The 26,902-nt window shown below is 56.0% G+C and overlaps 2 protein-coding genes across 2 annotated transcripts in view; both read right to left on the reverse strand.

Annotated features, from left to right (window-relative positions):
* Positions 1–5,844: 5,844 nt before the first annotated feature.
* LOC136306415 (intestinal-type alkaline phosphatase-like) lies at positions 5,845–8,888 on the reverse strand. The gene is made up of 11 exons (XM_066233009.1): positions 8,813–8,888; positions 8,605–8,721; positions 8,377–8,492; positions 8,031–8,205; positions 7,668–7,840; positions 7,303–7,437; positions 7,136–7,208; positions 6,886–7,020; positions 6,591–6,782; positions 6,255–6,371; positions 5,845–6,137 (listed from the first exon to the last, which is right to left on the reverse strand). The coding sequence occupies exons 1-11, from the start codon at positions 8,886–8,888 to the stop codon at positions 5,845–5,847; spliced, it is 1,602 nt and encodes a 533-aa protein (XP_066089106.1).
* An 11,158-nt stretch (positions 8,889–20,046) lies between these two features.
* The window catches only part of DIS3L2 (DIS3 like 3'-5' exoribonuclease 2), a 334,423-nt gene continuing 327,567 nt past the window's right edge, over positions 20,047–26,902 (reverse strand). The window contains exons 17-21 of the mRNA XM_066233727.1: positions 24,469–24,616; positions 23,955–24,085; positions 23,686–23,790; positions 22,307–22,408; positions 20,047–21,733 (exon numbers count right to left, since the gene is read on the reverse strand). Of these exons, the coding sequence (XP_066089824.1) occupies positions 21,554–21,733; positions 22,307–22,408; positions 23,686–23,790; positions 23,955–24,085; positions 24,469–24,616 (666 nt within the window). The 3' untranslated portion in view covers positions 20,047–21,553. The remainder of the gene's footprint in view (positions 21,734–22,306; positions 22,409–23,685; positions 23,791–23,954; positions 24,086–24,468; positions 24,617–26,902) is intronic.

Consider the following 26,902-nt stretch of genomic DNA (forward strand, 5'->3'; position numbering starts at 1 on the left):
CTCTCACCATACTCAGCATTACTCAACTGGCTTCTTAGGAAGTACTCCTGCTTTCGATACCAAGTGTTACTTTTGCTCAATGGAATAGTCTACACACCCAGCAACTTTGCTACTGTCTTTACAGGGTGAAGACACCTATGGTTGTGTTTTGCTTACTGACTGCAAAACACAACCTTCTTGTTCCTAGGAATAGTTTACAGGAAACTCCTGTAGATAATGCTGACTTATTCTGGTTTACAGGTGGGTCTTATCTTAAAGACAAGGGCGGACATAACTCAGTACCTCCCCCTTGGATGTAATTGAAGGTTCTTATTTACCTGAAATAAGATCTGCCCAATAAGCCAATCAATTACTCTACCTCAGGCTTGTCAATTGGCCAAAGATCAAATAGCCAATATTTGCACTGATAGTCACTATGCCTTTGGTGTAGCTCAAGACTCTGGAATGTTATGGAAAAAACAAGGCTTCTCGACTTCCTTAGGGAAGTATAGAGAGACTGGAACACAGGTTGCAGAATTATTATTAAGTAGTAGCAGTAGCACTTTTTTGGTGTCAAAACCTCGGACCAAACCACAGTGATTAGGTGACATACAGCAACCAAGACAATTGGAAATGATCCAAATTCCAGGACATTCTAAAGCTACCGCCACGTAAATGAAAGGAAATCATTTCGCTGATGCCGCAGCTAAACAGCAGCAATGAGCAATCAAGTTATCTGGACTCAGGAGTGTTCTTTGCTCCCTGCTAAATCAATAAAAGAGTCCACTTCTCAGTTCCAAAAGACAGCTACAGAAAAAGAAAAGATATGGCAAAAGAAGAAGAGGAAGAGGAAGAAGAAGATATCACAATAAAAAGGAGAAACCGTCGACCCAGACAAACAACTATGTTTTGGACCCAACGGGAAACCAGTCTTATCTACAGGGGCTCAACGGCCTCTACTTCGACAGCACGCGAACTACCGTAACACACGGGGGTGCTGAGAAGATGATTTCATGCAGCAAAGAACAGGCCTGGAAACTTCCCACTGCAGCTCATACAGTGTACAGCAGCTGGTCTAGCTGTCTGAAATATAACCCAGAACACCACACCCTGGATCCCAGGGACATTTCCCACTTCCTTGATGTCCATCTGAGGTATAGGAATTGAATTATATACCAATGCCGCCATCTCAAGGATACAAACATGTTAGTTATGCTTTGCATGTTTTCTCATTGGGTTGAGGCATTCCCTTGCAGGAGAGCAGCAGTCCTAACAGTAGGTAAATTGTTATGGGGGAAAAAATAATTCCCAATTGGAGAATTTCCTCTGGGGCAGCCAAGGGACTCATTCACTTAGTCACTGCGATCCATTTGTCGTATTTAGCCTATTGTACGGCATTTTCATTGTGCCTCTCACCCTGTCCTCTGGATTGGTGGAATGTACCAGTGGTACAATTAAAACTCAACCAGCTAGCCTGATCAGGCACTGGCGCAGTGGATGGAGCGTTGAACTGGGATGCAGAGGACCCAGGTTCGAGACCCCAAGGTCGCCCGCTTCAGCGTGGGCTCATCTTGGACCCAAGGTCGCTGGCATGAGCAAGCGGTTACTCAGTTTGCTGAAGGCCCACGGTCAAGGCACATATGAGAAAGCAATCAATTTTAACAACTAAGGTGTCGCAACAAAAAACTAATGATGCTTCTCATCTCTCTCTCCATTCCTGTCTGTCTGTCCCTATCTATCCCTCTCTCTTTCCCTGTAAAAACAAAAAAACCCAAAAAAACAAAAAACTCAACTAGCTAAGCCCTGGCCTGTTGGCTCAGTGGTAGAACATTGGCCTGGTGTGTGGAAGTCCTGGGTTCGAGTCCATATCTGAGCACACAGGAAAAACACCCATATGATTTTCTACCCCTCCCCCTCTCTTTTTTCTCTCTCTCTTCCTCTCCTGTAGCCATGGCTCAATGGGAGCTAGTTGGCCCCAGACATTGAGGATGGCTCCACAGCCTCCGCCTCAGGAGCTAAAAAATGGCTCCGGTTGCAACAGAGCAAGGGCCCCAGATGGGCAGAGCATCGCCCCCTAATGGGCTTTCCCAGTGGATCCCAGTCGGGGCGCATGTGGGAGTCTGTCTCTGCCTCCTGTCTTCTCACTAAAAACAAACAAACAAAAAACCCAACTCAACCAGCTAAAATGTCAGAAGCTAATCTCCCTTGGCCAAAATCTCTCCCTACAGTGCTCCCCAGTGAGATCTATCATTTTTGGTAAACGTAGCCTTTCTGCTATGAAACAGTCACGGGTCACCCTCTGCATCTGAATGACGGGCATGTGAATGAACTTTACGAAAAGTAGACATTCTGCATTATGGTCAAGGACTAATTAACCAGATTAAAGAGACAGATAAATTAGTAGATGATTCATTTCATAGCGCGCCCCCAGGAAATGAAGACCATGGCTTACAACCGGGAGATTTTGTCTATTGGAAGAGACATCAGATAAAAGACTCCAACCTCATTGGAAAAGACTATATTGGGTATTTGTAACTAATCCAAGTGCAAATACACTTAAAGGGGTTAACTCATGGATTCACATTTCTCATCTAAAAGAAGGTGCCTACTAACCAAGTGGACATCTGCCCCGTCTCTGACACTTGCCTGCACTTATGACAGACATCAATGGCTCCTCTAGGAGGCAAAGCTACGGACATCAGAGTTAGACAGCTACCCCAACACACCAACAAGGGCCGTGAGCCTACAGATTGCTATTGAACTCAGACTCCATTTTGTCCAATTGTCTTTACCTGTCTGCTAATGACAGTCATCGTAACAGTTATTCTTTGAGTTTTTCTACAAAATTCAACTGTTTGTAATTCCTGGAGATCTCTAAGAAAACTGTTAATACTCTTTATGGCTTACATAAATGTTACACTAAACGCAAAATACATAAAATTGAGACACAGCAAAACTGGGACCATGATGGGTCATAGGACAGAAGCGATCCAGAGTGTTTTGCAATGAAGGCCTATGACTTGACTCCTTCCATTCACCTGCCCCCCGTTTCTGGAAAAATTTGGCCTCAACTCCCCTCCCATGGTTACGGTACTGCCCAGCCCCAATAGCCCACCATTTCAATAGGAGGGCGATACTGAGACTTCCTAGAAACGAGCCTTCCAAGCCCTGTGGACCACACTACTATCTGACCAAACGGTTGGTCATCTGTGCATCATTTGGATTGACCTCTGACCATAGGGGAAACTGCAGGCTCACGTTAGAGGACCCAGGATCCTTCTATTGTAGCAGCTTTGAGGTGAGCTGTGCCCATCTGGTGAGGTACCCTGCTCACAGTAAAACTCTCCAGGTGACCAAGAGTGAGTCATCGTTATGGCAAAGTATTCGAAAAGGGCTGTCATGACTTATCCTCCTTCTCCTCCTTCTTCAAGACCAATGTGCTGACATGTCGTGAGGCGACAGGAGCTATCAGTCTCAGGCCCCCGACAAAAACCTCACACACACTTTCCGTGCACCTGTGCCTTCGAGGTAAAGACGATCAGACAGATGTTAGGAATGTCTCCATGGACACTGTCTTTGCGGCCAAAAATGTGTTTGAAAATAATCTGGGCCCTGGCTATTGGCTCAGTGGTAGAACGTTGGCCTGGCATGTGGATGTCCTGGGTTCAATTCCTGATCCGGGGACACTTGAGAAGCGCCCATCTGTTTCTCCACCCCTTCCCTCTCGCTTCTCTCTCTCTTCCCCGCCCACAGCCATGGCTAGATTGGAGCAAGTTGGCTCTGCGCACTAAGGGATGGCTTCCATGGCCTTCACCTCAGGTGCTAAGAGGTAGTTGCTGAGCAATGGAGCAACACCGCAGATGGGCTGAGCATTGCCCCCTAGTGGGCTTGTCAGGTGAATCCGGGTCAAGGTGCATGCAGGAGTCTGTCTCTCTGCCTCCCCTCCTTTCACTGAATAAAAAAAAGAATAAACTACTCTTATCTACACAATTAAAAAACTTGGAAACAGCCTGACCAGGCGGTGGCGCAGTGGATAGAGCGTCGCACTGGGATGCGGTAGGACCCAGGTTCAAGACCCCGAGGTTGCCAGCTTGAGCGTGGGCTCATCTGGCTTGAGCAAAAAGTTCACCAGCTTGGACCCAAGGTCGCTGGCTCCAGCAAGGGGTTACTCGGTCTGCTGAAGGCCCGCGATCAAGGCACATATGAGAAAGCAATCAATGAACAACTAAGGTGTTGCAACAAAATCTGATGATTGATGCTTCTCATCTCTCTGTGTTTCTGTCTGTCTGTCCCTCTCTGTCCCTCTCTCTGACTCTCTCTCTCTGTCCCTGTAAAAAACAAACAAAAAAACACACAAAAAAACTTGGAAACAAAAACTGTTATAAAATTTAGATATAATTTACTTACCATAAAATTCACACTTTTAAAGTATACAGTTCAATGTTTTTAGGATGCTGGTCACCAGCACTGACTCTAGGATCATCTGCTCCGTGAAGGTCACTACGGTCGTGTGGCTGCTCCGGGATGTCGGCCTTCGGGGTGGAGGTCAGACAGGCCTGGTGTCTGTACCTCCCCTCGGGTGTCCCTTCCTCCAACAAAAGGACAAGGACTCTTCTCCCCGCAGTAGCCGGGGTGAAATGCCCCAGAGTCACGTGGCGGGTAGGAGAGGAGGTGGGGGGGATAGATGGTGATGAGACTTGACTTGGGGTGAACACACAACGCAATATACAGAGGTATGTAGAATTGTGCACCTGAAACCTGTACAATCTTCTAAACCAACGTCGCCCCAACAAATTCAGTAAACAACAAAAGAAAAAAAAATCACATCACGTTCCTGCTCAGACCCTTCTATCACACATCACAGCCTGGATGAGGTGCGGGCCCCTCCCCATCGCTCCCTGCCCCTTGCCCCCCCAGTCCCCACCCGGGACCCAGCTCTTGGCCTCAGACACCACTGGCCGCCTCAGGGCCCTTGCTGGCATTGCTCAAGCCCCCTCCGTTCTCGGCACCTCTGTCTGCTCCTCGGGGAGCCCCCCAACCCTGGATCTGAGTCACCTTTCCCTCCCCTCACTCACATACACTCTGTGCCCGCACACACTGATTTATTTTTGTTCTGTGACCCACCCAGAATAGAGGCCCAGGGAGGGCAGCGAATCTCCTGTTAACCAGTCTGCGGCCAGTGCCCAGGCGACCTCATGTGAAGGCCAGGGCTGCGCTGCCCACCCTGCACCCAGCTTCCCCGGTCTTCCTGGGCTCTCTCAGCCTGGATAGGCATTGGGAGGTGACCGCCTCGGCAGCCTGGTGACTAAGAACAAGTCTCCTCTCCGTTCTGTGCCCTGTTTCTCCTGTATAATGGCGCCACGGGGTCCCAGGAGAGGCCGCCCAGGGCTTTATGTCAAAGGCTTAGGATGTACTGGTCCCAGCAACCTCCTGGACAGGGAGGTGCCTGCAGGACCTCTTGTGGGGTGACAGGAAGCTACCCCTCACCAGGAGTCCTCAGGTCCCCAAGGTGCAATGAAGCTTTTCCCCCTGCCAAGGTTGGGACTGGGAGCCCAGAGGAGCCCGGGAGAAGCCTGGCAGCTTCAGGGAGCCACACCTCACCCTCCAGGGAGCCACACCTCACCCTCCAGGGAGCCACACCTCAGGAAGCCACACCACAGCCTCCAGGGAGCCCCTCCGCCCGGCCCCATTTAGAGGGGGCACTAGGTGGGGGTCAGGATGCAATGGTGGAGGCTCATTTATTGCCAGCAGGTAAAGGTCAACCATGGAAGTCCAGGGTGGGGGTGCAGGGGATCCAGTAGTGGTGAGAAGTGACCCAATATTGGGGTAGGTCCTCTGTAGGGGGCAGTGAGGGGGTGCGGACAGTCAGGGCTCGGTCCCCAGGAGCAGCAGCAGCCACAGCACTCCGGCCAGTAGAGCCATCGAGGGGCCTGCGGACAACCAGGGGTGCGCGACATCGGTAGCAGGGGGCGGCAGACCGCAGTTGGTGTAGGGCTCCAGGCAGGCAGCGAAGGCCATGACATGCGCCACCAAGTGCTGCTCCTGCACACCGTGCATCAAGTGCGCCTGCGGGCCACGCGCAAACACCGCCACGTCTTCCCCACTGTGGGTCTCTGACGACAGGGGCACGGCCGCCTGCTGTCTGTAGTCAGGGTCCTCTGGGCAGAGATGGGGGTTCTGTGTGAAGGCTCAGGACGTTGGGGCAACCGTCCCCCTCCTGCGAGTTCCCACTGAGGCCCCTGCCTGCCCACCCAAAACCGAACGGGTGCACTCACTGCTCTGGCTGTCGTTGACATCTGGCCGGGAGCCCCCGCTGATGGCGAAGCCAGGGCCATTGCCATAAAGGATGGAGGTGTAGGCCTTGCCATCTGAGGCCGCCTCTGGAGCCAGCCCTGCAGGGAGGAGGGGACCTGTGACGGCGCCACCGAGCTCTGCAGCGCCCCGTGTGTTATACCCAGGAGCCTCTTGCCTATTCGGTGGCTTGATCTGCACAAGAACCCTGTAGGGTTATTGCTATCATGACCCCGTTTGACAGACGTGAAAATAGAGGCTCAGGGCATTTTCTGACCCGTAATTCAGGAAACAGCACCTGCCTCCCCCCCTCACCCTACCGAAAATGGAGCTGCCACGAAGGGGGTAGCCACCAAAAGTGAAGACATGAGAGTGGTCAGCGGTGACCATGGTCAGGGTGTCCTTCTCGCTTGTGAGCTGGCTGGCCTTGTCAATGGCGTTATCAAAATTCACAGTCTCAGTCAGCGCCAGGTAAGCTCTGCTCTCATGATGACCATGGTCAATGCGGCCCCCTGCAGGGAGACACGGGGAGGTGGGCGATAGAAACCAGCCCCGCCCCCGGCCCCGCCTCCCCCGCCCTCTCTGCCCATCAAAGGGCTGCCCCTCCTCGCTCACCCTCCACGAAGAGGTAGAAGCCCTTGGGGTTCCTGCCCAGCAGGCGCAAGGCCACTTCTGTCATCTCCACCAGGCTGGGGTCCTGCCTGGCCTCTCGCTGGGCCTCATACTTCATGTCCCCGGGCTCAAAGAGGCCTGTGGGAGAGGGGGCTGGGCTCACGGACCGGCCGTGGGCTGGGCTGGTGCGCACGCGCTTGGCTGCCCAAGGACCCAGAAAGACGGCGCGGGGGCGGGAGTGGGCAGTCCTTACCCATGAGACGTGTTACAGAGGGGTCCCGGGACGCCTGCATGAGCGCCGTTCGGTTCCACACATACTGGGCCCCCTGGGGAGGACGAAGGAGGCCTCAGCCACAGCCCTACGACCAGCAACCCTGCCCTTGTCCCTGCTCTGCCACCTGCGCCCACGAGCCCCATCACCTGGTGCTTGGCCTGCCACTCCTGAACCAGGTTCCGCCTGTCCACCCTGACTCCGCTCTGGGTGGCATCAGCAGGGTACTCAGGGTCTGGGGTCCCCTTAGGGAACATGTACTTGCGGCCTCCACCCAGGATCACCTGGAGCCAGACGAGGAGGGCAGGTGAGCTCGGGGCCTGGCGGGCCCTCTGCCCCCTGATCCAACCACCTCCAGGTCTGTGGGACCGAGTTGGCTCTGCCTACCTCCCACACAGCCGTCCCAAGTGCCCCGAGCCCTGCCCGACCCAGGACTTGGACGGTGGGTTGCCCAGGGCCGGCCTGCGTGGAGCTACCCCCTCCGCCCAGGCCTCCCCGCCCCCCCGTGACGCACGTCAATGTCCATGTTGGAGATGAGCTGCGTGGCGATGTCCTGGCAGCCCTCCCGCAGCGCCTGGGCTGGCATGTCGGCGTCCGAGTACCAGCTGCGGCTCACCGTGTGCGCGTAGGTGCCGGCCGGGGAGGCATGCTGTACCCTGGTGGTGGTCACCACCCCCACTGACTTCCCTGAGGGGGACGAGTCCGGGTGAGCCCCTGAGGTCCGTGAGCCTGACCCTGCCTACCAGGCCGACCCCTGCCCACCCGGCTGACCGCTGCCCCCCAGGCCAGCCCCAGAGGTCGGTGAGTCTGACTCTGCCCATCAGGCTGCCCCTGTCAACCAGGCCGACACCTGGCCACCAGGCCCGCCCCAGCCCACCTGCTTTCTTGGCCCGGTTCATCACGGAGATGACCTCATTGCCACGTGTTGTGTTGCACTGTTTAAGTCGGGCTGCCGCACTGACACCAATGGTCTGGTAGTTGCCCTTGACCCCACACAGGAAGGCTGTGGCCGTGCCTGCGCTGTCTGGCACTTGTCTGTCCACGTTGTATGTCTGGGGACAGAGACACCCTCGGCTCCACTCTGGCACAGACACCCAGCTCATGACCAGACCTGTGCCCCTAACTCAGGCCCCAACCCTCCTCCTGGGGCCTTCCCTCCTGCTGGGCCCCCTAGGCCCACCCACCCTGGTGGTGGGCAGCGCCCTGCGGCCTCCCAGCCCTACCTTGGCCAGAGCCACGTATGGGAACTGGTCCATGGCCAGGGGCGTCTCAGGTCCCAGGCTGCCATTCAGCTGCCCCTTTAGGATCCGAGCTGCTGTCACCGTGGGCACCCCCATCCCTGAAGGAGCAGAACTCTGTCACGCCCAAGTGCACTGGATGCTGTGTCCATAGGCCGCCTTGGGGCCAGGGTCGTGGGGGTTCGGGGACGTGGATAGGCCTTGCGCACTCACCGTCCCCCAAGAAGAGAATGAGGTTCTTGGCAGCCGTCTGGATGGGCTGCAGCTTCTTGGCCACGTCTAGGGCCCGGGCTGCCTTGTGGTTCCAGAAGGCGGGGTCTTCCTCCTCAGCTGTCCGAGGGGAGAGGGAGGCCAGGTCAGCGCCGGGGGCGGGGGGAGGGGATGCCATGTGCGTGGGGTTGGCGGGCAGGAGCCTCATTACCTGGGATGAGGCCGAGGGAGAGCCGGAGCCTCAGGCCCAGCAGCAGCAGCAGCAGCAGCACCCAGGTTCCCTGCATGGGGGCGGCGGGGCGGGACTTCGCAGGGGCTGGGACCCTGGTGAGGCTGCGACTTGGACAAGGCTGAGACACCAGGGTACCTGCTGCAGTTGCAGTGACTTGGTTTAAATAAAGGGAGGACCTTATCCCTGGCTGTAAAAACCCCAGATCCCTCTGAGTGCCCCAGGCAGCCCCTGAGTCAGCCCCTCCTGGAGGCAGAGGGTGGCGGCAGGGTGTGACTGAGCCTTCGGGCAGGGGTCGTAAAGGGTGGTGCCATCTGCACAGGACCAGCCCCAGGCGTCTCCCCGGGGTGGGATGGGGGCAGGAGCCGGGTGCCCTCTGGGTGAGAAGCACTTGCAGGGCCTCGGTGGCCCCCCAACACTCTGCTCCCGCAGTCCTGAGGGACCTGTCCCTCCTCTGTTGCCCTCATCTTCAGTGTTTCCTGTGAGGCCAGTTGGACCCAGGCTCTACTCTGGGTGCTTATGAGGGTGGGGTGCAGACACAGGGCCTGTGCAGGGGCCTTGTTTGGCCTCCTGATGCCTCCCTGTCACCCAAACGGCTTCCCCCAGGTTTGGCTTGGGCAGAGAGAGGCACAGGCACTGGGCTAGTGGGGATGCCCAGGAGCCTGGGCCCAGGGTCTGGTGCTGTGGGAAACGGTAGGGGTGCTGGTGGGAATGCAGGCATGAGCTGCTCCCCTCCGATCAGGAGTTAGGAGCTCTCGGTAGCCCCAGGCTGGGTTCAGAAGTGTCCGTCCAGACCCGTCCAGCAATCCCTCCCTGGCGTGTGCACCCAAGAGAGCTAAGAACAGGCTCTCCAAGACATAATTAATGCACCTGACTCGTAGAGCAGCACTGGTCACAACAGGCAAAAGGAGTGTTGGGGGCCAGGGCTGGTGCCCCACGACGGCTCACGACGGCCCACTGGTTATTTCCAACCGCAGCCACCTGGGGGGCCGTCGGAGTGGGAGGAGCCCCAACTCTGCCTGTGCCCCTGATGGGTGCCGGCCCTGCTCCCGAGGGAGGAGAGGGAGGGCCGAGACACTTCCTCACCACAAGAGGGACAGAGCTGCATAGACACCCTGGTCACAGCCCTTCTCAGGAGCAGCAGCATTCTTTGTCCTGTCAGTTCCCCACGAGTTTGCCTAACATATAAAATATATAAAACGGTGCCTCGTTTAATCATTTCTTTGAGCCTCATTTAATGATCTGAGCATTTCATTATGATTGTCCCTTGTGTACCCATTAAACTGGTTTTCCTCCTGGAGGACTTAGAAGAATTTTAACATCATAATTTGTGTCCGTCTCAGCGTTTGGGTTTTTGCAGTGTGAACTGTAAGGGGGCTCACAAGGCATGAGTCTGCTCCCGGGCCTTGGAACCGGCTTCGGAACCGGCCTCAGAACTGGCCTTGGAACCGGCCTCGGAACCGGCCTCGGAACCAGCCTTGGAACCGGCCTCGGAACCGGCCTGCGGAACGAATGGTCTCTCTGCACAGTGTGACTCCTGTTGATAGGTAGCCCAAAAGCTTTTCTACAAATCTGAACCAGAACTAGGACCTTGACAAATGCCTGTGTGACCCACTGTTCTTTTTTTGTTTGTTTGTTTGTTTGTTTTTTACAGAGACAGAGAGAGTCAGAGAGAGGGATAGATAGGGACAGGCAGACAAGAACGGAGAGAGATGAGAAGCATCAATCATTAGTTTTTCGTTGTGACACCTTAGTTGTTCATTGATTGCTTTCTCATATGTGCCTTGACCGCGGGCCTTCAGCAGACTGAGTAACCCCTTGCTGGAGCCAGCGACCTTGGGTCCAAGCTGGTGAGCTTTGCTCAAACCAGATGAGCCCGCGCTCAAGCTGGTGACCTTGGGGTCTCGAACCTGGGTCCTCCGCATCCCAGTCCAACGCTCTATCAACAGCGCCACCGCCCAGTCAGGCTGTGACCCACTGTTCTTGTATCACAGTCCTACCTGCCAATCACGGAGTCAGTGTCCACTGAATTTCCCAGAGGCCCCCACCAAGCAGAGAAACAGGGCCCGGAGTGTGCGCTCCTCTCAGCGGCCCGCCTCGCTGACGGCTGCTCCCACACTCTCCCTTTATAACCCGGCTCCATCCCCTCCATTTCTGAGCCTGCTGCACTGCACTGCGGGCTGTGTCCCTGATTTGCCAATTGTATCTGAATAAAACCCTCTTGTAATTCATTTTGGAACTTTGTTAACATCCTGTTAATCTAGTCTTGTGTCGATTTTTATTATTTTACTACTAGTGCAGAATTAAGGACTAAAGGACAGAAGGGGGACTTCTCCCCTCCCCGACAGGTACGAGCAATTCAAGTGTCAACAGATGAATGAATACACAAAATGCGATGTCTGTACTGTGGACAAAAATGAGGTTTTATGGAAAGGAACCTCACAAGGTGATCTGCCCATAAATCCCTACCTGGGCAGGTCAGGGCGGGTGGTCACGCCCAGGCCTGGAATGTCTCTAGAGGATGGTTTTAAGCCAGCCCTCCCTGTTGCTCTTGTGTGTTAGGTTAACACACCTTGGAAATGCCAGAAGTAATACCCCTCCAAGGGAGTATTAACCCTCAAGAGAGCACCTAATCTTGCCTGACCAGGCAGTGGTGCAGTGAATAGAGCGTGGGACTGGGATGCGGAGGACCCAGGTTCGAGACCCTGAGCTCACCAGCTTGAGCGCGGGCTCATCTGGTTTGAGCAAGGCTCACCAGCTTGGACCCAAGGACGCTGGCTTGAGTAAGGGGTTACTCAGTCTGCTGAAGGCCCACGGTCAAGGCACATATGAGAAAGCAATCAATGAACAACTAAGGTGCTGTAATGAAAAAGTGATGATTGATGCTTCTCATCTCTTTCCATTCCTGCCTGAATGTCCGTCTATCCCTCTCTCTCTCTCTCTCTGTCCCTGTAAAAAAAAAAAAAAAAAGAGAGCACCTAATCTTGCTAGCTATTGAACTCTGCCACTTTTAAGATGGTAAAGTTTATGTTGTGCTTTTTACCATAATTAAATTAAAAAGGGAAAGGCCCTCTCTTCCAGTGCTGCCCACCATGGTGGGCCGCAGTAGCCCCTTTGTACCGGGCTCTCTTCCCCAGCTGGCCACTCAGTGGGCCGCTGTAGCCTGTTTGCACCGGGCTCTCTTCCCCAGCTGACCACTCGGCGGGCCGCTGTAGCCCGTTTGCACCGGGCTCTCTTCCCCAGCTGACCACTCAGTGGGCCGCAGTAGCCCCTTTGCACCGGGCTCTCTTTCCCAGCTGGCCACTCGGTGGGCTGCTGTAGCCCCTTTGCACCGGGCTCTCTTCCCCAGCTGGGCTGTGGACTTGGTCCCCACATCCCAGTGCGCTGGCCCATGCCCCCTGTTGGGCAGATAAAATGTATTATGCTCACTTTGTTAAAGATGGAGGCCGTCGCCCAGGTGATATTAATGTGTGTTGAGAATCCTTGTATCCTGGGGCTTGGTTTCGGGATTAAGCCTTTCCCACCCTTTTTGATGTGGGGTGGTACAATCCAGTCATGCCTCAGAGAAGTGACTTTGTATTAGAGACTTCCCTATTTTGTATATTGGATTAAGAATTTGGATTTCTACACTATAAAATGGGGACGAAGTGGGAGCTTGCGCTCTTGGTTCCTGAGATTATCATTAGAGGAGAGAGCAGAGCAGAGAGCAGAAGGTGGCCACGTGGAGTAGGCCAGGAGAAGCAGCCAAGATGGCAGAGTGCTGAGTGAGATGCCAGTTTGTGTAGAGTTTTTATCTGGGATGAGGAAGGAGATGGGGAACTGAGGAGAATAAGGCTGGTGAGCTAGAAACCTTTGATTCTAGGAAACTCGGATAATTCAGTGGCTTTGTGAGCACTGAATGTGAGTGGGTTTTGGAGCCCAGTGTGTATTTTTACTTGCCCGCCGGGTGCAAGCTAGAATTAAAGACTATGGCCCACCAGTTTGTGGCTCCGTTGTTTCTTTACCGACTGTCCGAATCCAATGCGAACCTGCATGGGACAGTGTAAGGCCAGGAGCCGTCATCGTGACCATTCCCATGCAGGTTCCCATTGGATTCGGGCAGGCGATAAAGAAATGGCGGAGTCAGAGGATGGGGGGCCATCCTATTTATTGGTGTCTCACCAAGACAGGCAAACCACAAAAGAAGACAAGGGAAAAGCAGAAAACCAGCTCTTCCCATGAAGGGCAAGGGATCAGGGGAGCCCCTGCAATTGTGATAGCAGGAACTGTGTGTCTGAGCTCCTGGTCTGTCCCACTTTATAGTGTAGAAAACCAAAATCCCTTATTCCAATATACAAACAAGGAAGTCTCCGATACAAAGTCACTTATCCAAGGCATAATTGGATTCCTCATGAGAGTGCACCACCCAGATCATACAATCAGTCAAGAGTGTGGGGAAAAGCTTAGTCCCAAAACCAAACCTCAGGCTACAACAACCTGGCCTGCTTATAGCCTGTCCCCCACACCCAATATAAGTCACAAGCGAGCAAACATATATATCATGTTTACAAACTTATTTGACCAACAGACAGGCTGCTGTAATAGTGGCCCTGGCCATGACTTCTGGCTCTACACCCCCTCATCTCGCTGCCCAGCCTCGCTCCCCACCTGCAGAGCCGGCCTGGGCTCCTCCCTCTAGGGAGAATCCCCCACCTCCGGGCCCCCCTCTTCCTGTTGAAGGGGTGCAGTCTGTCACCCGAAATCATGCCTCTTCCGGGATACGGATTCCTTTAGGCTAGTTCATTTCAACGAACAGCAGGCATGAGAGGAGCTCCAGAAACCAAGGAGAAGTTCCTGAAAGGACGTTCACATTTAGGAGGGAAAGCTCTCTGCAAGGGCTCTTTCCTCACTGCTCCCGGAGGAGACAAGTGTCCGTTCTGAGCAGCTGTGATCAATGGAGGAGGCGGATACTTGAATGTGTGCAACAAGTTGGCTCACTGTGCTTCTCCTGGACACCCCCTAGAACCAACTCCCCGCCCCCAACAGCTTCTTTTGTCTTTAGCTGAAGGTGGTATTTGAGGCGACCGCCTCCCCCATTGTGGTGAGTGATTCAGTTGTGCTGGCTCTCTCCCATGTCTAGAGGAGCTATACATGGTATTCAACTTTATTTTCTGCTGCTAAAACTGTCTCGTGTCAATTTGATTATTAGACCAGCCAGACTCTAAAAGGTGTTAGAGAAAACCTCAGACCCCCAACGGGGCATCCCTAGTGACAAAGCCCATGATCCGTGGGATCCGGGGTCAGTCACACCAAGGCGGGCTTCTGCGGTAGGCAGATTGTTCGGAGCTCAGGGCAATTCTACCTGCAGGCTCCAGGGAAACTTCTGCCCCTCCCTCTAACCAGGAGCACTTGAATTAAGGGCTTTGCAGCTAAGAAGAGATTATCAGCTACAACTTCAGACCCACCTGTACCACAGGCAACCTTTATTTACCAAACATCTGCTCTTCCTTCCACTGCACCGGCCCTGAGGCCCCAGGCCAGCGCCTGTCACCCCGTCAGAATGTCTCTGTCTCTGCCCCTCCGGTGCCCCTCACGTCTGCCGGGTTCCCATTCATGTTGTTGGTATTAAATTTGGTTATTTTCTCTTGCTAATCTGTCTCGTGTCTGTTTATTAGACCGGCAGAAAGAGGCTTGAGGGCAGTTTTTCTTCCCCACACGTGTATTAAAAAACACATACACCCCCGCCAATAAAAACCCATAAGAAAAACAGAACCTTCAGAGAGATCACAAAAGGGTTTTACATTCATAATCTAACACAGTTATCTGCAAATTCAAACTCTTCATTTCAAGTGCTGAAGGCACACTCCCACCTCTCCAGAACCCTGTTTATTGTGAAAAGCATTAACCCTTCTTCCCCCACCCCCACCCCCACGCACCAGGGCTCAAATCTTTGATCTGCTTCCACACCCCTTTCAACTCCAATTTCCCCTGAAATCTGTGATCTGACCCTGGAAGTGGCCTCTGTGGCCCCTGCCCAGCCCTCTGCTGAGCTGTCACGGCTGGGCCAGCAGCCTTGTCTGCAGGCTCCTGGCTGGGGCTGGCCCCTGCACTCCTTGGTCTGGGCTCAGACACAAGAAACAGTCTTAGAAGGCAACCAGGACTTGTCAGGCCGAGACTGCTACCTGAGCCTTCAAGCCAAAACCCTCAGGCAGCATTTTAATGGAGTGGGAATCTCAGGTGGCTTGCCAGCAGAAATTTTATCTTATTTACTGGAATAATGGAGTTTGATGTACCTGTCGCTGAATATACAAGGCTTTCAAACTCGTTGCAGATCCATTCTTGGTGAGGCAAAAAATTTTTTTTTTTTTTTTCATTTTTCCAAAGCTGGAAATGGGGAGGCAGTCAGGCAGACCGGGATCCACCTGGCACGCTGTTGGGCAGATAAAATGTATTATGCTCACTTTGTTGAGAATGGCGGTGCCCACGTGAGGCCGTCCCCCAAGTGATATTAATGTGTGTTGAGAATCCTTGTAGCCTGGGGCTTGGTTTTGGGATTAAGCCTTTCCCACCCTTTTTGATGTGGGGTGGTACAATCCAATCATGCCTCAGAAGGTGACTCTGTAGTAGAGACTTCCCTATTTTGTATATTGGATTAGAGGTTGTGAAGCTACACTATAAAATGGGGACGGAACGAGAGTCAGCGCTCTTGGTTCCTGGGATGATTGGAGGAGGAGTCAGGGCAAGATGGCGGGGAGCTGAAGGGGAACAGAAATGGGGCCTTTGATTCTAGGAAAACTTAGATGAGTCAGTGGCTTTGGGAGCCCTGAATGGAAAGGGAAATGTTTTCCTGCTGTGCGTATTTACTTGCCGGCCAAGTGCGAGGCTAGAAATAAAGAAAATGGCCCACCAGTTCTTGGCTCCACAGTTTCATTACCATCTGCCCGAATTCAATGAGAACCTGCATGGGCCCGGCGGCTGCTGTGATGGTGGCCCTGGCCGTGCCTCCTGGCTTTACACACGCCCACCAGGGGGCGATGCTCTGCCCCTCTGGGGCGTTGCTCTGTTGCAACCAGAGCCATTCTAGCACCTGAGGCAGAGGCCATGGAGCCATCCTCAGCGCCCAGGCCAACTGTGCTCCAATGGAGCCTTGGCTGCGGGAGGGGAAGAGAGAGACAGAGAGGCAGGAGAGGGGGAGGGGTGGAGAAGCAGATGGGCGCTTCTCCTGTGTGCCCTGGCCGGGAATCGAACCTGGGACTTCCACACGCCAGGCTGACGCTCTACCACTGAGCCAACCAGCCAGGGCAAAAAAAAATTTTTTTTTAATGTTTACCCAAGTCATACATGAACGTAAAACATCAAACAGACCCACGTTTGTCACAACAAAACAAGAACAGCATCCCCTCTCCCTCACTTCCTGTCTCAGAGGCAGCGAGCTTCCTTTCTCCTGGCTTTTTATTTTGATATTTACCAGTTTCTCAATCACATACTGTTCATTTTTTTTTCTGTTCATTTTTTTTTTTTTTAATTTTATTTATTGATTTTTAGAGAGAGAGGAGTGAGTGAGAGATAGAGAGAGAGAGAGAAGGGGGAGGGAGGAGCAGGAAGCATCAACTCCCATATGTGCCTTGACCAGGCAAGCCCAAGGTTTCGAACTGGCAACCTCAGTGTTCCAGGTCGATGCTTTATCCACTGCGCCACCACAGGTCAGGCCCTCTGTTCATTTTTTTTAAGGAAATTAAAAATTTTAAATTAATTTTAGAGAGGAAAGGGGGGGGGAGGAGGAGGAAGAGGAGGAGGAGGAAAACATTGATTTGTTGTTTTACTTATTTGTGCATTCATTGGATGATTCTTGTGTGTGCCCTGAGCAGGGATCAAACCTGCAACTTTGGTGTATCAGGAAGATGCTCTAATTAACTGAGCTACCTGGCCAGGGCTACTTGTTCATTTTTTAACTGTAAGCTCCATCTGTGGATGAATTCTGTTGAGATTCTGTTCTTGTTACTTACTGTTGTGTAGTGAACCATTCCCAGCCCACCTTAAATGACAGCCCTTTATTATTTGATCACAAACCTGCTGTGTGGGCAGGGCTTGCAGGAGACTCTGCGCTTGCTCTGTGAGGACTCAGCCGGGTGGCCGGGCAGGAGCTGGGCATCCGCTCCCCAAGGGGGTTGACACATGGCTGACAAACTGGCCCCTCTCCAGGTGGGCTTCTCCTCAGGTTGCTTTAGCTTCCTCACAACATGGCTGCTGGAGTCCAAGCAACAGGAAGGAGCTGCCAGCTTCTGAAGGCCTGGGCCTGGAGACAGGCCCATCATCACTTAGCACCTTCCTGCAGATGAGCAGCACAGAGCCTGTGGAGGTTCAAGGGAGGGGACAGAGATTCCAATTCTATTTAATTAATTAACGTAGTAGCTCCACTGAGGTATATTTGACAAATAGGAGATGTATAGATTTAAAGTGTACAACTTGGTGTTTTGATACATGTATACACTGTGAAATGACCACCATAATCAAGCTAATTAACATACTTATCATCTACCTCACAGTCACCATTTTCTCTTTGTGGTAAGAACACTGAAGTTTCACCCTCTAAGCAAAATTTCAAGCATACAACACAGTATTGTTAACCCTGTCACCACGGTCTCCATTAGATCCCCAGACCTTATCATTTGTAACTGAAACCTTGTACCTTTTGACCTACGTCTCCTCATCCCCCCCACAACTACCATTCTACTCTCTGCTTTTGTTTATTGATATTAGATTCCATGAAGACGTACGGCATTTATATTTCTGTGCTTGGCTTCTATCACTTAGCATAGCGTCCTCCGGTTCTTCCACCTTGCCATAAGTGACAGGATGTCTTTCTAAAGGCTAAATATTCCATTTTATATACATACTACATCTTCTTCACCCACTCACCTGCAGATGGACACTCAGGTGTGTTGTGTCCCAGCTTGATCACGAGGACCCATCTGCCCACTGCTGGGCTGTCAGCGCCGTCCTAACCCCCATCTCAGCCTCATTCTTTGAACTGCCAGCAGCAGCATCTGAGGCTCCCTTGACCCCAGGTGTCCAGCCTCTGCCCTTCACTGTCTCCCACCCTTTCCCTGCCCCACCCTCTTTACATCCACTGACCGGGGCTCTCCCGCCTGTCAGGAGCCCACCTTGTCTGTGACTCTAGCACCTGGCTGTGCCAGCTCTGTTGGGACCTCTTGGATTTGCTCCCTCTCCCGAGCTGTCACCTCACCTGGCTCACCGCCATCCCCATTGGGCCCCCGGCCTCCTGCATGTGGCCCACTGCTGCTTTGTGGCCAGAGCAGCAGCAGTGGCGTCTGCTGCTGACTCACCTGGGCCTCCTCTCCTTCTGGGGCCTGGCCACCCTCCCAGCTGTGCAGGTCCCGGGAGCTGCCACTCTGTCCCATGCTGTCTCTGGGATGGGGCCAGGGGGACCAGCCCCAATGTTTCTCAGGGCCTATCCTCACTAGAATTGGGAGAGGGTATCAGTTTCTCTCCAGGAGGGTAGACTGCAAGATATGAAAGCTTGTGTTTCCAGAAGGTCGCGGTAGAGGAAGTGATTTACACCAGGAAAGGGCCAGGCTGGTGCTCAATCACCAAGCCCGGTGACTAGAGGCGGGGTGGCACCCCTGCCTCCCCTGAGATGGGCTTTTCCACCTCGCTCTGCATGTCCATTGGAGGAGCCTCCCAAAGAACCCTGCTCCTCCTAAAGCCACTGTACACTGGATTCTCTCCTTTACAATGAAGAGACAGGCCTCTTCCTGCAGCCTGGGGGTCCCACCCGCTGGGCCCCTCCTCATTCCTGACCTCCAGTGTTCAGCCCTCTGGCGCCCCCCTCCACTGACCACCACACTCCTGCCCCAAGGCTGCTCCCGGAGGCCTCTGCCCACACGCGGCCTCCCACCCTGCCTGGCCTTCACGCCATCACTGTCACCTGCCACACTAGAAGCGGGACACTCCCTGACCTGGGAACACTGGCACATCGTAGGCATTCACTGTGCTGAATGAGAGAAGCAGCAGAGGCCAAATCGCACCACATCCTGACGGAGACCCCTCAGGGGCGCCGCACTACCCAGAGCACAGAGCGTAAACTCCACCAACAGAGTTCGAGCTGACCCACCGGTTCCTGTCTTTCCAGCGTCACCTTGTGTCCTCTCGGTACCCTGGGCTTAGTGACCTCAGACCTTCACGGCTCCTATCAAGGACCTTCAAGCCTCAATTGCTTTGCCATGTTTTTCTGGGTACCGTCCCTTCATAGGTGGGAATATGCAACCCAGACTCAGAACTTTGCTAGAGCCATGTAACGTGGTGACATTTGTTGCATCTGGGCCCCCCTCCCCCGCCCCTACCGCCATGGCGACTCAGGAAAAGACAGCATTGCTCTGTGTCCTGGGTCAGCCTGCACGGCATACAGGTGCTCTGCTTCAGCTGAAGGAAGAAATGTCTTCTTCTTTGTGGGTTTGTGTCTCATCACTCCTACTGTCGACAGTCCTGTGTGTGGAGCCACAGAAGGGGCTGTCTTCGTTTTCGGACCATGAACATGGTCCCACCACGCCCTGCACATGGGTGGCGTCATGGCTGCATGTGTGGGTGCAGACAGTGGGTGTGGTGGAGGGCAGGTCCCCGAGCCTGGGTCCTGGCTGGGCAGTCCTGCTGTGTCATCTCAGCCAGGGACCTGCCTCCTTTCTGGATGTGGTTTCCACTCCTGTCATGTGGGGGGTGGGCATGGGGGGGGGATGGGCTGCTGTGGCCTGCGGGGCTCTGCGGATGTCAGGGTGAGGCCAGCCTCTGCCTCCCAAGCAACTCAGGTAGCAGAGATCTTCCCTGCGGACCGAGCCGGCTGGTCCTCATGGGGCTGGACGTGCTGGGGCCTGTGGAGGGGTGTCCGGCCTAGGCCCATGCTGCCCACGAGGGAGCCCAGCCCTCTGACCCACCCCCTCCCTGGGGGGCGCTGCTCTGCCCTCAGCTCCCAGGCTCTGTGGGAGGCCCTGGGGGACAGCACTGGGGCAGAGGGCTGCTCCTGCTCCAAGGGTGGGCAGCTGAGGGCCTGCGGACAGGCTTGTGCCGACAGCCCCGGGCTCTCACTGTAAGGCCACCCGGGCCAGGAGGGTGGGCAGCTGAGGGCCTGCAGACAGGCTTGTGCCGACAGCCCCGGGCTCTCACTGTAAGGCCACCCGGGCCAAGAGGGTGGGCAGCTGAGGGCCTGCGGACAGGCTTGTGCCGACAGCCTCGGGCTCTCACTGTAAGGCTACCCGGGCCAGGGAAGCCCTGGAAACCTCATCTCAAAACCAAGCCACTGGGCACTCATCTCTCTTCCAGACAGATGGTTCTAGAAAGCTCTGGGTAAAGCAGCAAAAGGAGATGGTGGCCACTGGGACATCTTAGAAATGGCAGGACGGACAGACTGAAGGCTGAGGTGGTAGAGGAGGAGGAAAGGAACAGCAGGCAAGTCCAGTGACCTGTCCGTGGTCCCCTCTGGCCCCCAGCCAGTGCGGGTGGACAGTGGACCACAGCCCGCTGGGGCGGACAAAGCAGCCGTCCCCACTCACTGCTGCAGCCGCTGCAAGACCCTCCTACAAGGCGCTGTGCTGAGCTTTTTGAAGAAAGTCACTACTGGAACTAGACCAGATGAGCTGGTGACTATTACACTCCAGGAAACGGCGCCGTGAACCTGGGTCCTCACCAGTTTTCACTCTTGTTCCTGGCAGCTTGTGGGGAAGCCGACTTGAGCATAGGTCCCCCAGATGCTGGGAGGCACCGCCTGATGTCAGGCCAGCTGGGGAGACAGCGCTGTCCAGGGGCCCACCACTGCTGTCCCCACGTCCGTGAAGATGGTGGGATAAGTGATGTCAAGATGCCCAGACAGGGGACAAGGCCAGTCTGGGCCACCAGGAGCCCCTTCCCCTCTCCGGTGGGAAAGGCCAGTTTGAGGGCTCCTCTCACGCCTGTAGGCCCAGGCCTCTTTGTCCCCCTGCTTCCTCAATGTCGCCGGGGTGTAAGATTGGAACTGAAGGTGGAGGCACCAGCTTGCATCATGGAGAGGCAGGGGCCAGGGCCGGAGCCCCAGCCCAGGACGAGGAGGGGTGTCACAGGAACCCCCCCAGGCCCAGTGGGCTGGCAGGCACAGGATGTGGTGGGGGCAGGGATGGACACGCTGGGGGGAGGGCGACGGTGAGCCTGCAGCTCCGCATAGTAATTACACTTCTAATCAGCCAGAACGAGGCTCTGGCATCAATCTGCCACGGGCCAGCTCTGTGAATCATCCCGGAACCGACAGGAAGGTACCAGAGGGTGGTGACCCCAGCTGCAGTGAGGGGTGGGGCCGAGCTGTGTCCCTGGTCCTGAGGGCACCGTCGCCTGGCTGCCCAGCGGCCCTGGCGCCCGGTCCCGCACACAGACCACACTTCACACTTGATTTTATTCCATGACACTGATTGGCTGACACCCTGTTTCTTGGGCAGGGAAGGCAGTGGGTGGCCACTGCAGAGCACTGGCCTCTAGGAGAGGCGGCGCCATTCTGCTCCCAGAGCAGGCCTCGGCCTTCCGTCCAGCCCCACCCTCTCCCCTCCAGTTTGTTTAAAAACTGAGCTGCAAAAATAAAATAGAATGAAAAAATAAAAACCAACCCTGAGTTGTTAAAAACCAAATTAAAAATTCCCTTTGGCGTCAAAAGGTCCAACCCCTAAAAGCCAGCGGGTGGGGCGGGCAGGTGGGAGGGGCAGGCTGGCTTCAGTCCTCCTCTGAGTGGTCCCGGTCCTGGTCCTGGTCCTGGTCATGGTCCGCACAACCCTCCTGGTCCGGCGGGCCCAGGAGGCCCTCGGTGCCCGGCCGCCTCAGGGTGGCGCTGTACTTGAGGGCCGTGGCCTCGGCGCGCAGCACCACCTCCACCAGGCTGAAGATGGTGACGACCTGCGGCAGAAGAGGGCCAGCACCGTGACCTGGCGGGTCCCGGAGTCCGCCCACGGGACAGAGGGGTCAGGGGCTCGCTGGCCAAGTCCAGCTCTGCCTCTCTGTCCTGCCGGGCCCTCAGGACCACTGGTTTTGCCTCATCAGGCCTCTGCTGCTGGTCTGAGAGCACACCCACTCAGGTACTGAGGCCGTGGGGTCTCGTGCCTGGGCCACAGTGACCACTCTGTGTCGGGGGACAGCTGGGGGCGGGGCTGGCCTTGGGAGCATGTCGCAGGTAAAAACTGGTCTACAGAACTTCCTGGGCATGAGGCCCATAGCCTTCATCAGGTTCTCCAAAGGACCCCAAAAGTTAAGGACCCGGCTTTAAAGAAACAGAACCTCTCTCACCCCACCACTCCCCGCAGTGGGTGACCCCGAGGGAAGGGTTGCCGCAGAGCTAGGAGAGGGTGTGGTGAGCTGGTGCCTGCGCACCCATGAGCCTGAGTGCGGGGGGAGGCCAGCAGTGTGCCCAGGAGTCAGGGGTGGACGGGGCATAGCGGCGCTCCGGGAACACTGCCCAGCCCGGGCTCTGACCTGCTGCACGGGCTCCTGCTCCATGTCCTCAGGATCCCAGACAAGCGTGAGCACCGGCTTCTTGCCCACTTTCTGGAAGTGGTGGGACCGCAGGGGCAGGGCCTGGGGGTGCACACAGCTAGGTCTCAGGCCCTGGGCTCTGGGTGCTATCTCCTAACCTTTGACCTTGTAGGGCCCCGAGGCTGGGAAGCAGGTCTGACTGGCCTCAAGGGCATTCCCTGAGCTGCCCTCGAGCCCAATAGCTGGCTGCTTGACTTTCTAGGGGGGCTGTCCCCATCCTCACCCTGGTCAGCTTCAGGGAGGCCCTGCCAGGCCATCTTGGGCTGGGGCAGCACCGAGCCAGCAGGTAGGCCAGTGGCTCTGAGTATGATTCAGGGCAAGTGGTGGGTCTGTCCTGGCTCCTCAGGAGCTGGGCCTGAGGTGGACAGGGCACAGGAGGCTGGAGCGCCAGCGCCCCCTGCTGGCACCGGGTCTGTTAGCACAGACTGAGGGCTGGGCTGTCTGCAGAGTCCATCTAGGATAGATCTATCTGCTCAGTGAACCTCAGGACTCAGGAGAATCCTGATTGGTTCCAGCTGGACTCTATTCTGTCTCTTCTGTTCTACACCATTTTGTTAATATCATGTTTATTCCACACTATGTGCGGGACTCTGTACTCCCCAAAGTGCTTTGGCTGTTGGTAAATTCAAAGCCAAGGTTGGGGGCCAGCTGGTGACCTGTTACCCACACAGGAGGCTGAACCAGCTCCCTCAGGTGGCCTTGGACAGGCACCTGGAATGAAGAGCCGCCCAGGACAAAGGCTAGTGTTCTCCTTTTGTTTAGGGAACATCACTGATGGAGCGGCCACGGACCATTCTCTCTGGTCTGTGCCTCCCCCTCACGAGGCCCGCGTACTCAGCTACACTGCACCAGGTGTGGAGGAGCCTGTTCTGGCTGCCTGGGCCTCTGAAGAAGGGGCCCAAGCCTGAGCCCTGGCTGCGGTCCCGCATCCCAGGCAGGCGCAGTGGGGTGACTAGGCAGGACCCTCGGGCGGGTCTGGTGCTGGCTGGGGGGAGGGTGCGGTGCGGATCATCACTGCAGCCTGGATACCCGTGTGGACAGGGCAAGAACAGTCCTTGCCCTGCGCTCCTGTTCTCCGTGCTTGTGAGTCCACTAAGGGCTGTCCCTGGGCCAGGACCGCACCAGATGCCAGTGGAATATGAAGGAGGCCCCCCCAGAGGGAATAGAGAGTGCTCAGTGGCCGCTGCTCGGTGACTGTGCGGGGGTGGACAGGGGTGGTGGGGCACTCATGGCAGGGCTGGCACGTCTCTGGGCCCCGCAGCTGGCCTTCGCCCGCCCGGATGGGCCCTCACGCTGGCCTGGCAGCCCCACGCACTCACATTGCAGTAGATGCGCTTCTGCACTCCGTAGCGCAGCACCAGCACGTCGAAGGCTTGGTTCAGGACACCCAGCACCATGGCTTCCGACTCGAGGGGGCCGCTCTCCTGCAGGACAGAGCGCCAGCCAAGGCTCGGCCACAAAGCGTGGCATTCCCCCAGGGCCCGCCCCGCTGCTGAAGGGCCCTGGGCTCCTCCAGGGCCCCGGGGAGCAGCGGCCCAGGTGGGGAGGTGGGGCAGAGGGAAGGGGACGGGCACCATGGTGGCCTCACCTTGACCAGGACGGCAAAGAAGAGGCTGGTGCTGAGCTCATGCACACGCTTGGACGCCATGCGGCGGTCATTGCAGTGGTCGGCCTGCTTCTGCAGGACGCTGGGCTCTACAGCAGGCAGCTCCCCGTAGCCTGGAAAGAGGGTGGTTGGGGGGGGACAGTGGCAGGGTGCTGTGTGTGCCAGCCATGGCTGGGTGGTGGGCAGTGTGGTGCCCCTGGACCAGGCCAGCTGGGGCCTGAGGGCCGTGCACAGCCAAAGCCTCCCGTTGCCCAGCTCCGGAGGCTGAGCATAGTAGGGCGGCCCCAGTTAGGGCCTCAAGCTCCTGCCTTGTTGGGGTGTTTAATGAGCCCTAACGCGGCCTCCTCCAGCGGAACTTGGAGAAGGCGGGCTCCGGACTCAGCTCCCTGCCGCTGGGGCTGTCGTTCCCTTGGGGCGTCCCCCGTCACAGCCCCGCGGCCTCTGGGCAGCCCCGGGCTGGGCACAGGCCTGCACCCCCCCCCGCTGCGGCCCCTACCGAGAGCAGCGGCCAGCAGGCGGTGCACCACGATGTCCGGGAAGCGGCGGATGGGCGACGTGAAGTGCGTGTAGAGTGGCACGTTGAGCGCGTAGTGCCGGAACTGCGCCTCCTCCTGCAGCTCCCCGGAGCAGAAGTACAGCGCCATCTGGGGGAGGGGCGGGAGGCTGGTCTCAGGGCCTGGCTGGGGGCAGGCTGGGTCTGGGGCTCCACACTCTGCCCCCAACACTCCACCTCGTGCCAGCCACGGGAGGAGGCGGTTTGCCAGCCTGCCAGCCTCCGCCCTTCTTGTCCCTGATAATCTGTGTGGGGGCCAAGACCCAGGTCTGAATCCAAAAGGCCATTCTGGCCTGACCTGTAGTGGAGCAGTGAATAAAGCAGGGGTCCCCAAACCTTTTACACAGGGGGCCAGTTCACTGTCCCTCAGACCGTTAGAGGGCCGGACTGTAAAAAAAAGTATGAACAAATCCCTATGCACACTGCACATATCTTATTTTAAGTAAAAAAACAAAAGGGGAACAAATACAATATTTAAAATAAAGAACAAGTAAATTTAAATCAACAAACTGACCAGTATTTCAATGGGAACTATGGGCCTGCTTTTGGCTAATGAGATGGTCAATATCCGGTTCCATATTTGGTGCGTTCTGCGTCACCAGAAGTAGTACTGTACATGAGCGATGCTGCACTTTGCGGCGCCACCACATACAGTACTCTAGGAGCACAAGATGTGGATGCCACATGCGGCCCGCGGGCTGTAGTTTGGGGACCGCTGGAAAAAAATGTTGACCTGGAACACTGAGGTCGCTGGTTTGAAACCCTGCACTTATCTGGTCAAGGCACATATGGGAGTTGATGCTTCCTGGTCCTCCCCCTTCTCTCCCTCTCTTTCTCTCTCTATCCTCTCTAAAATAAATAAAGTCTAAAAAGAAAAAGAAAAGGCCCTTATGCACGGCAGGAATTGTGACTGGGGAGCAGGAAGGAACCCTGGGTTGATCTAGGAGCCCAGCAAACAGTCCCAGGCCACAGGCCCTGAAGCTGCTCACTGTGACCTGAGCTCCCAGGGCTGAGGGTCAAGAACGTGCTGCTGACTGGCAGCAAGTGAACAGGGTCCTCACTGAGAGCCAGAGTCACACCCTGCCCGTTCACTCGCTAACTCCGGGCTGCTTGTTCCTCTCTCAAACCCCTCTGTGCTCTCGGCCCAGTGGGGGCTCTGGTTACTGTGCACGGGAGGCCCTGGAGCCCCGGGCGCAGCTGGGGGTGACCTGCTCAGCTCCCAGACTTGGAGTCTCTTCTAGCTCTGGCTGGGCCCCGGGTTATGTCCAGGGCAAGTCGCAGGGGGAGGTGGGAGCTGCCGCTCCTTCAAGCCACATTTGGGCTTTGTTCTCAGCGGCGGCCCAGCTCCCCAGATGAGAGCAGAGGAGAGGAGGACAGAGGCCCTGGCTCCCTTCCTGGCGGGCAACAGTGTCTGGGCAGAGTGGGACGGGTGGGGACTGCAGCTTCCCCACAGCGATCGGCCCTCCCCGGGACAGCCCTGTTGTCCTGTTACAGCAGATCACTTAGGACTCCTGTGCTCACTGCTGCCACCCCTGCCCGGCCCCCCACCCCCGCCCCAGTTCTGGAAACCCGGAGAACAGGGGCACTAGACTCTCCGGCCACACCCTATTTCCACACAGGTGGAAATAGTCTTCCTCCTGGAGGGTCAGAGCTAAGGCCATGGAGTCCTGAGCTCCGTGAGGCTTAGCTCCAAGGCAAAGGCCGGCCTCTGAGGTCACTGCAGGAAGGGCCAGGAGAAGCCCGGGCTTTCTCAGGCTCTGTGTGACCCAGGAGGGGGCGCCTTTCCGTGGAGCTGCAGGGCTGGTTTGACCTTGGAGGTAGATGGCTTCTAGAGGCAGGTACGGGGGCAGTTCTTGGGATCTACGGGCAGAGTAGTGTTGAACCCAGTGGCCATAGATACACCCACCCCTTGTGTGGGGTTTGAGGTGCCTGATGTGGGACAGAATGGTGTCTTGGCAGGGTAAGGGCAGCCAGATCTAAAGAGGCCCCGATGGTCCGTCCCTGGCAGGGCCACGAATGCCCAGCAGTAAACCAGCTGGGGCAGATACAGCCATCGGTTCTTGTGAGAAGAATGCCCAGTGCTGAGTGACTGGGCCCCTGAAACATGGTTTGTCACTGCCCCCGGCCGGGCGGAGGTCCAGAGCCAGCCTCACTCGTGTCTGCAGCTCCTGCTGGCCTGACGTCCACTGGGCTGGCTCCATCCCCAGACACTCGGGCTTGCAGGGGTTGAAGCTCAGCCTCAGAGGACTGAGCGGCTGCCAGGAGCAAGCCGTCATCTACCACCCTGCCCCCGGCTGCCAGCCCGTCTTCCCACCTGCAGACACAGACCCACGGCCTGCCTCTGGGGCCAGGGAGACGTCTCTGCCTCTCCCCTCTG

The sequence above is a fragment of the Saccopteryx bilineata genome, chromosome 5 (assembly GCF_036850765.1).
Source record: "Saccopteryx bilineata isolate mSacBil1 chromosome 5, mSacBil1_pri_phased_curated, whole genome shotgun sequence".
NCBI classification, from domain to species: domain Eukaryota; kingdom Metazoa; phylum Chordata; class Mammalia; order Chiroptera; family Emballonuridae; genus Saccopteryx; species Saccopteryx bilineata.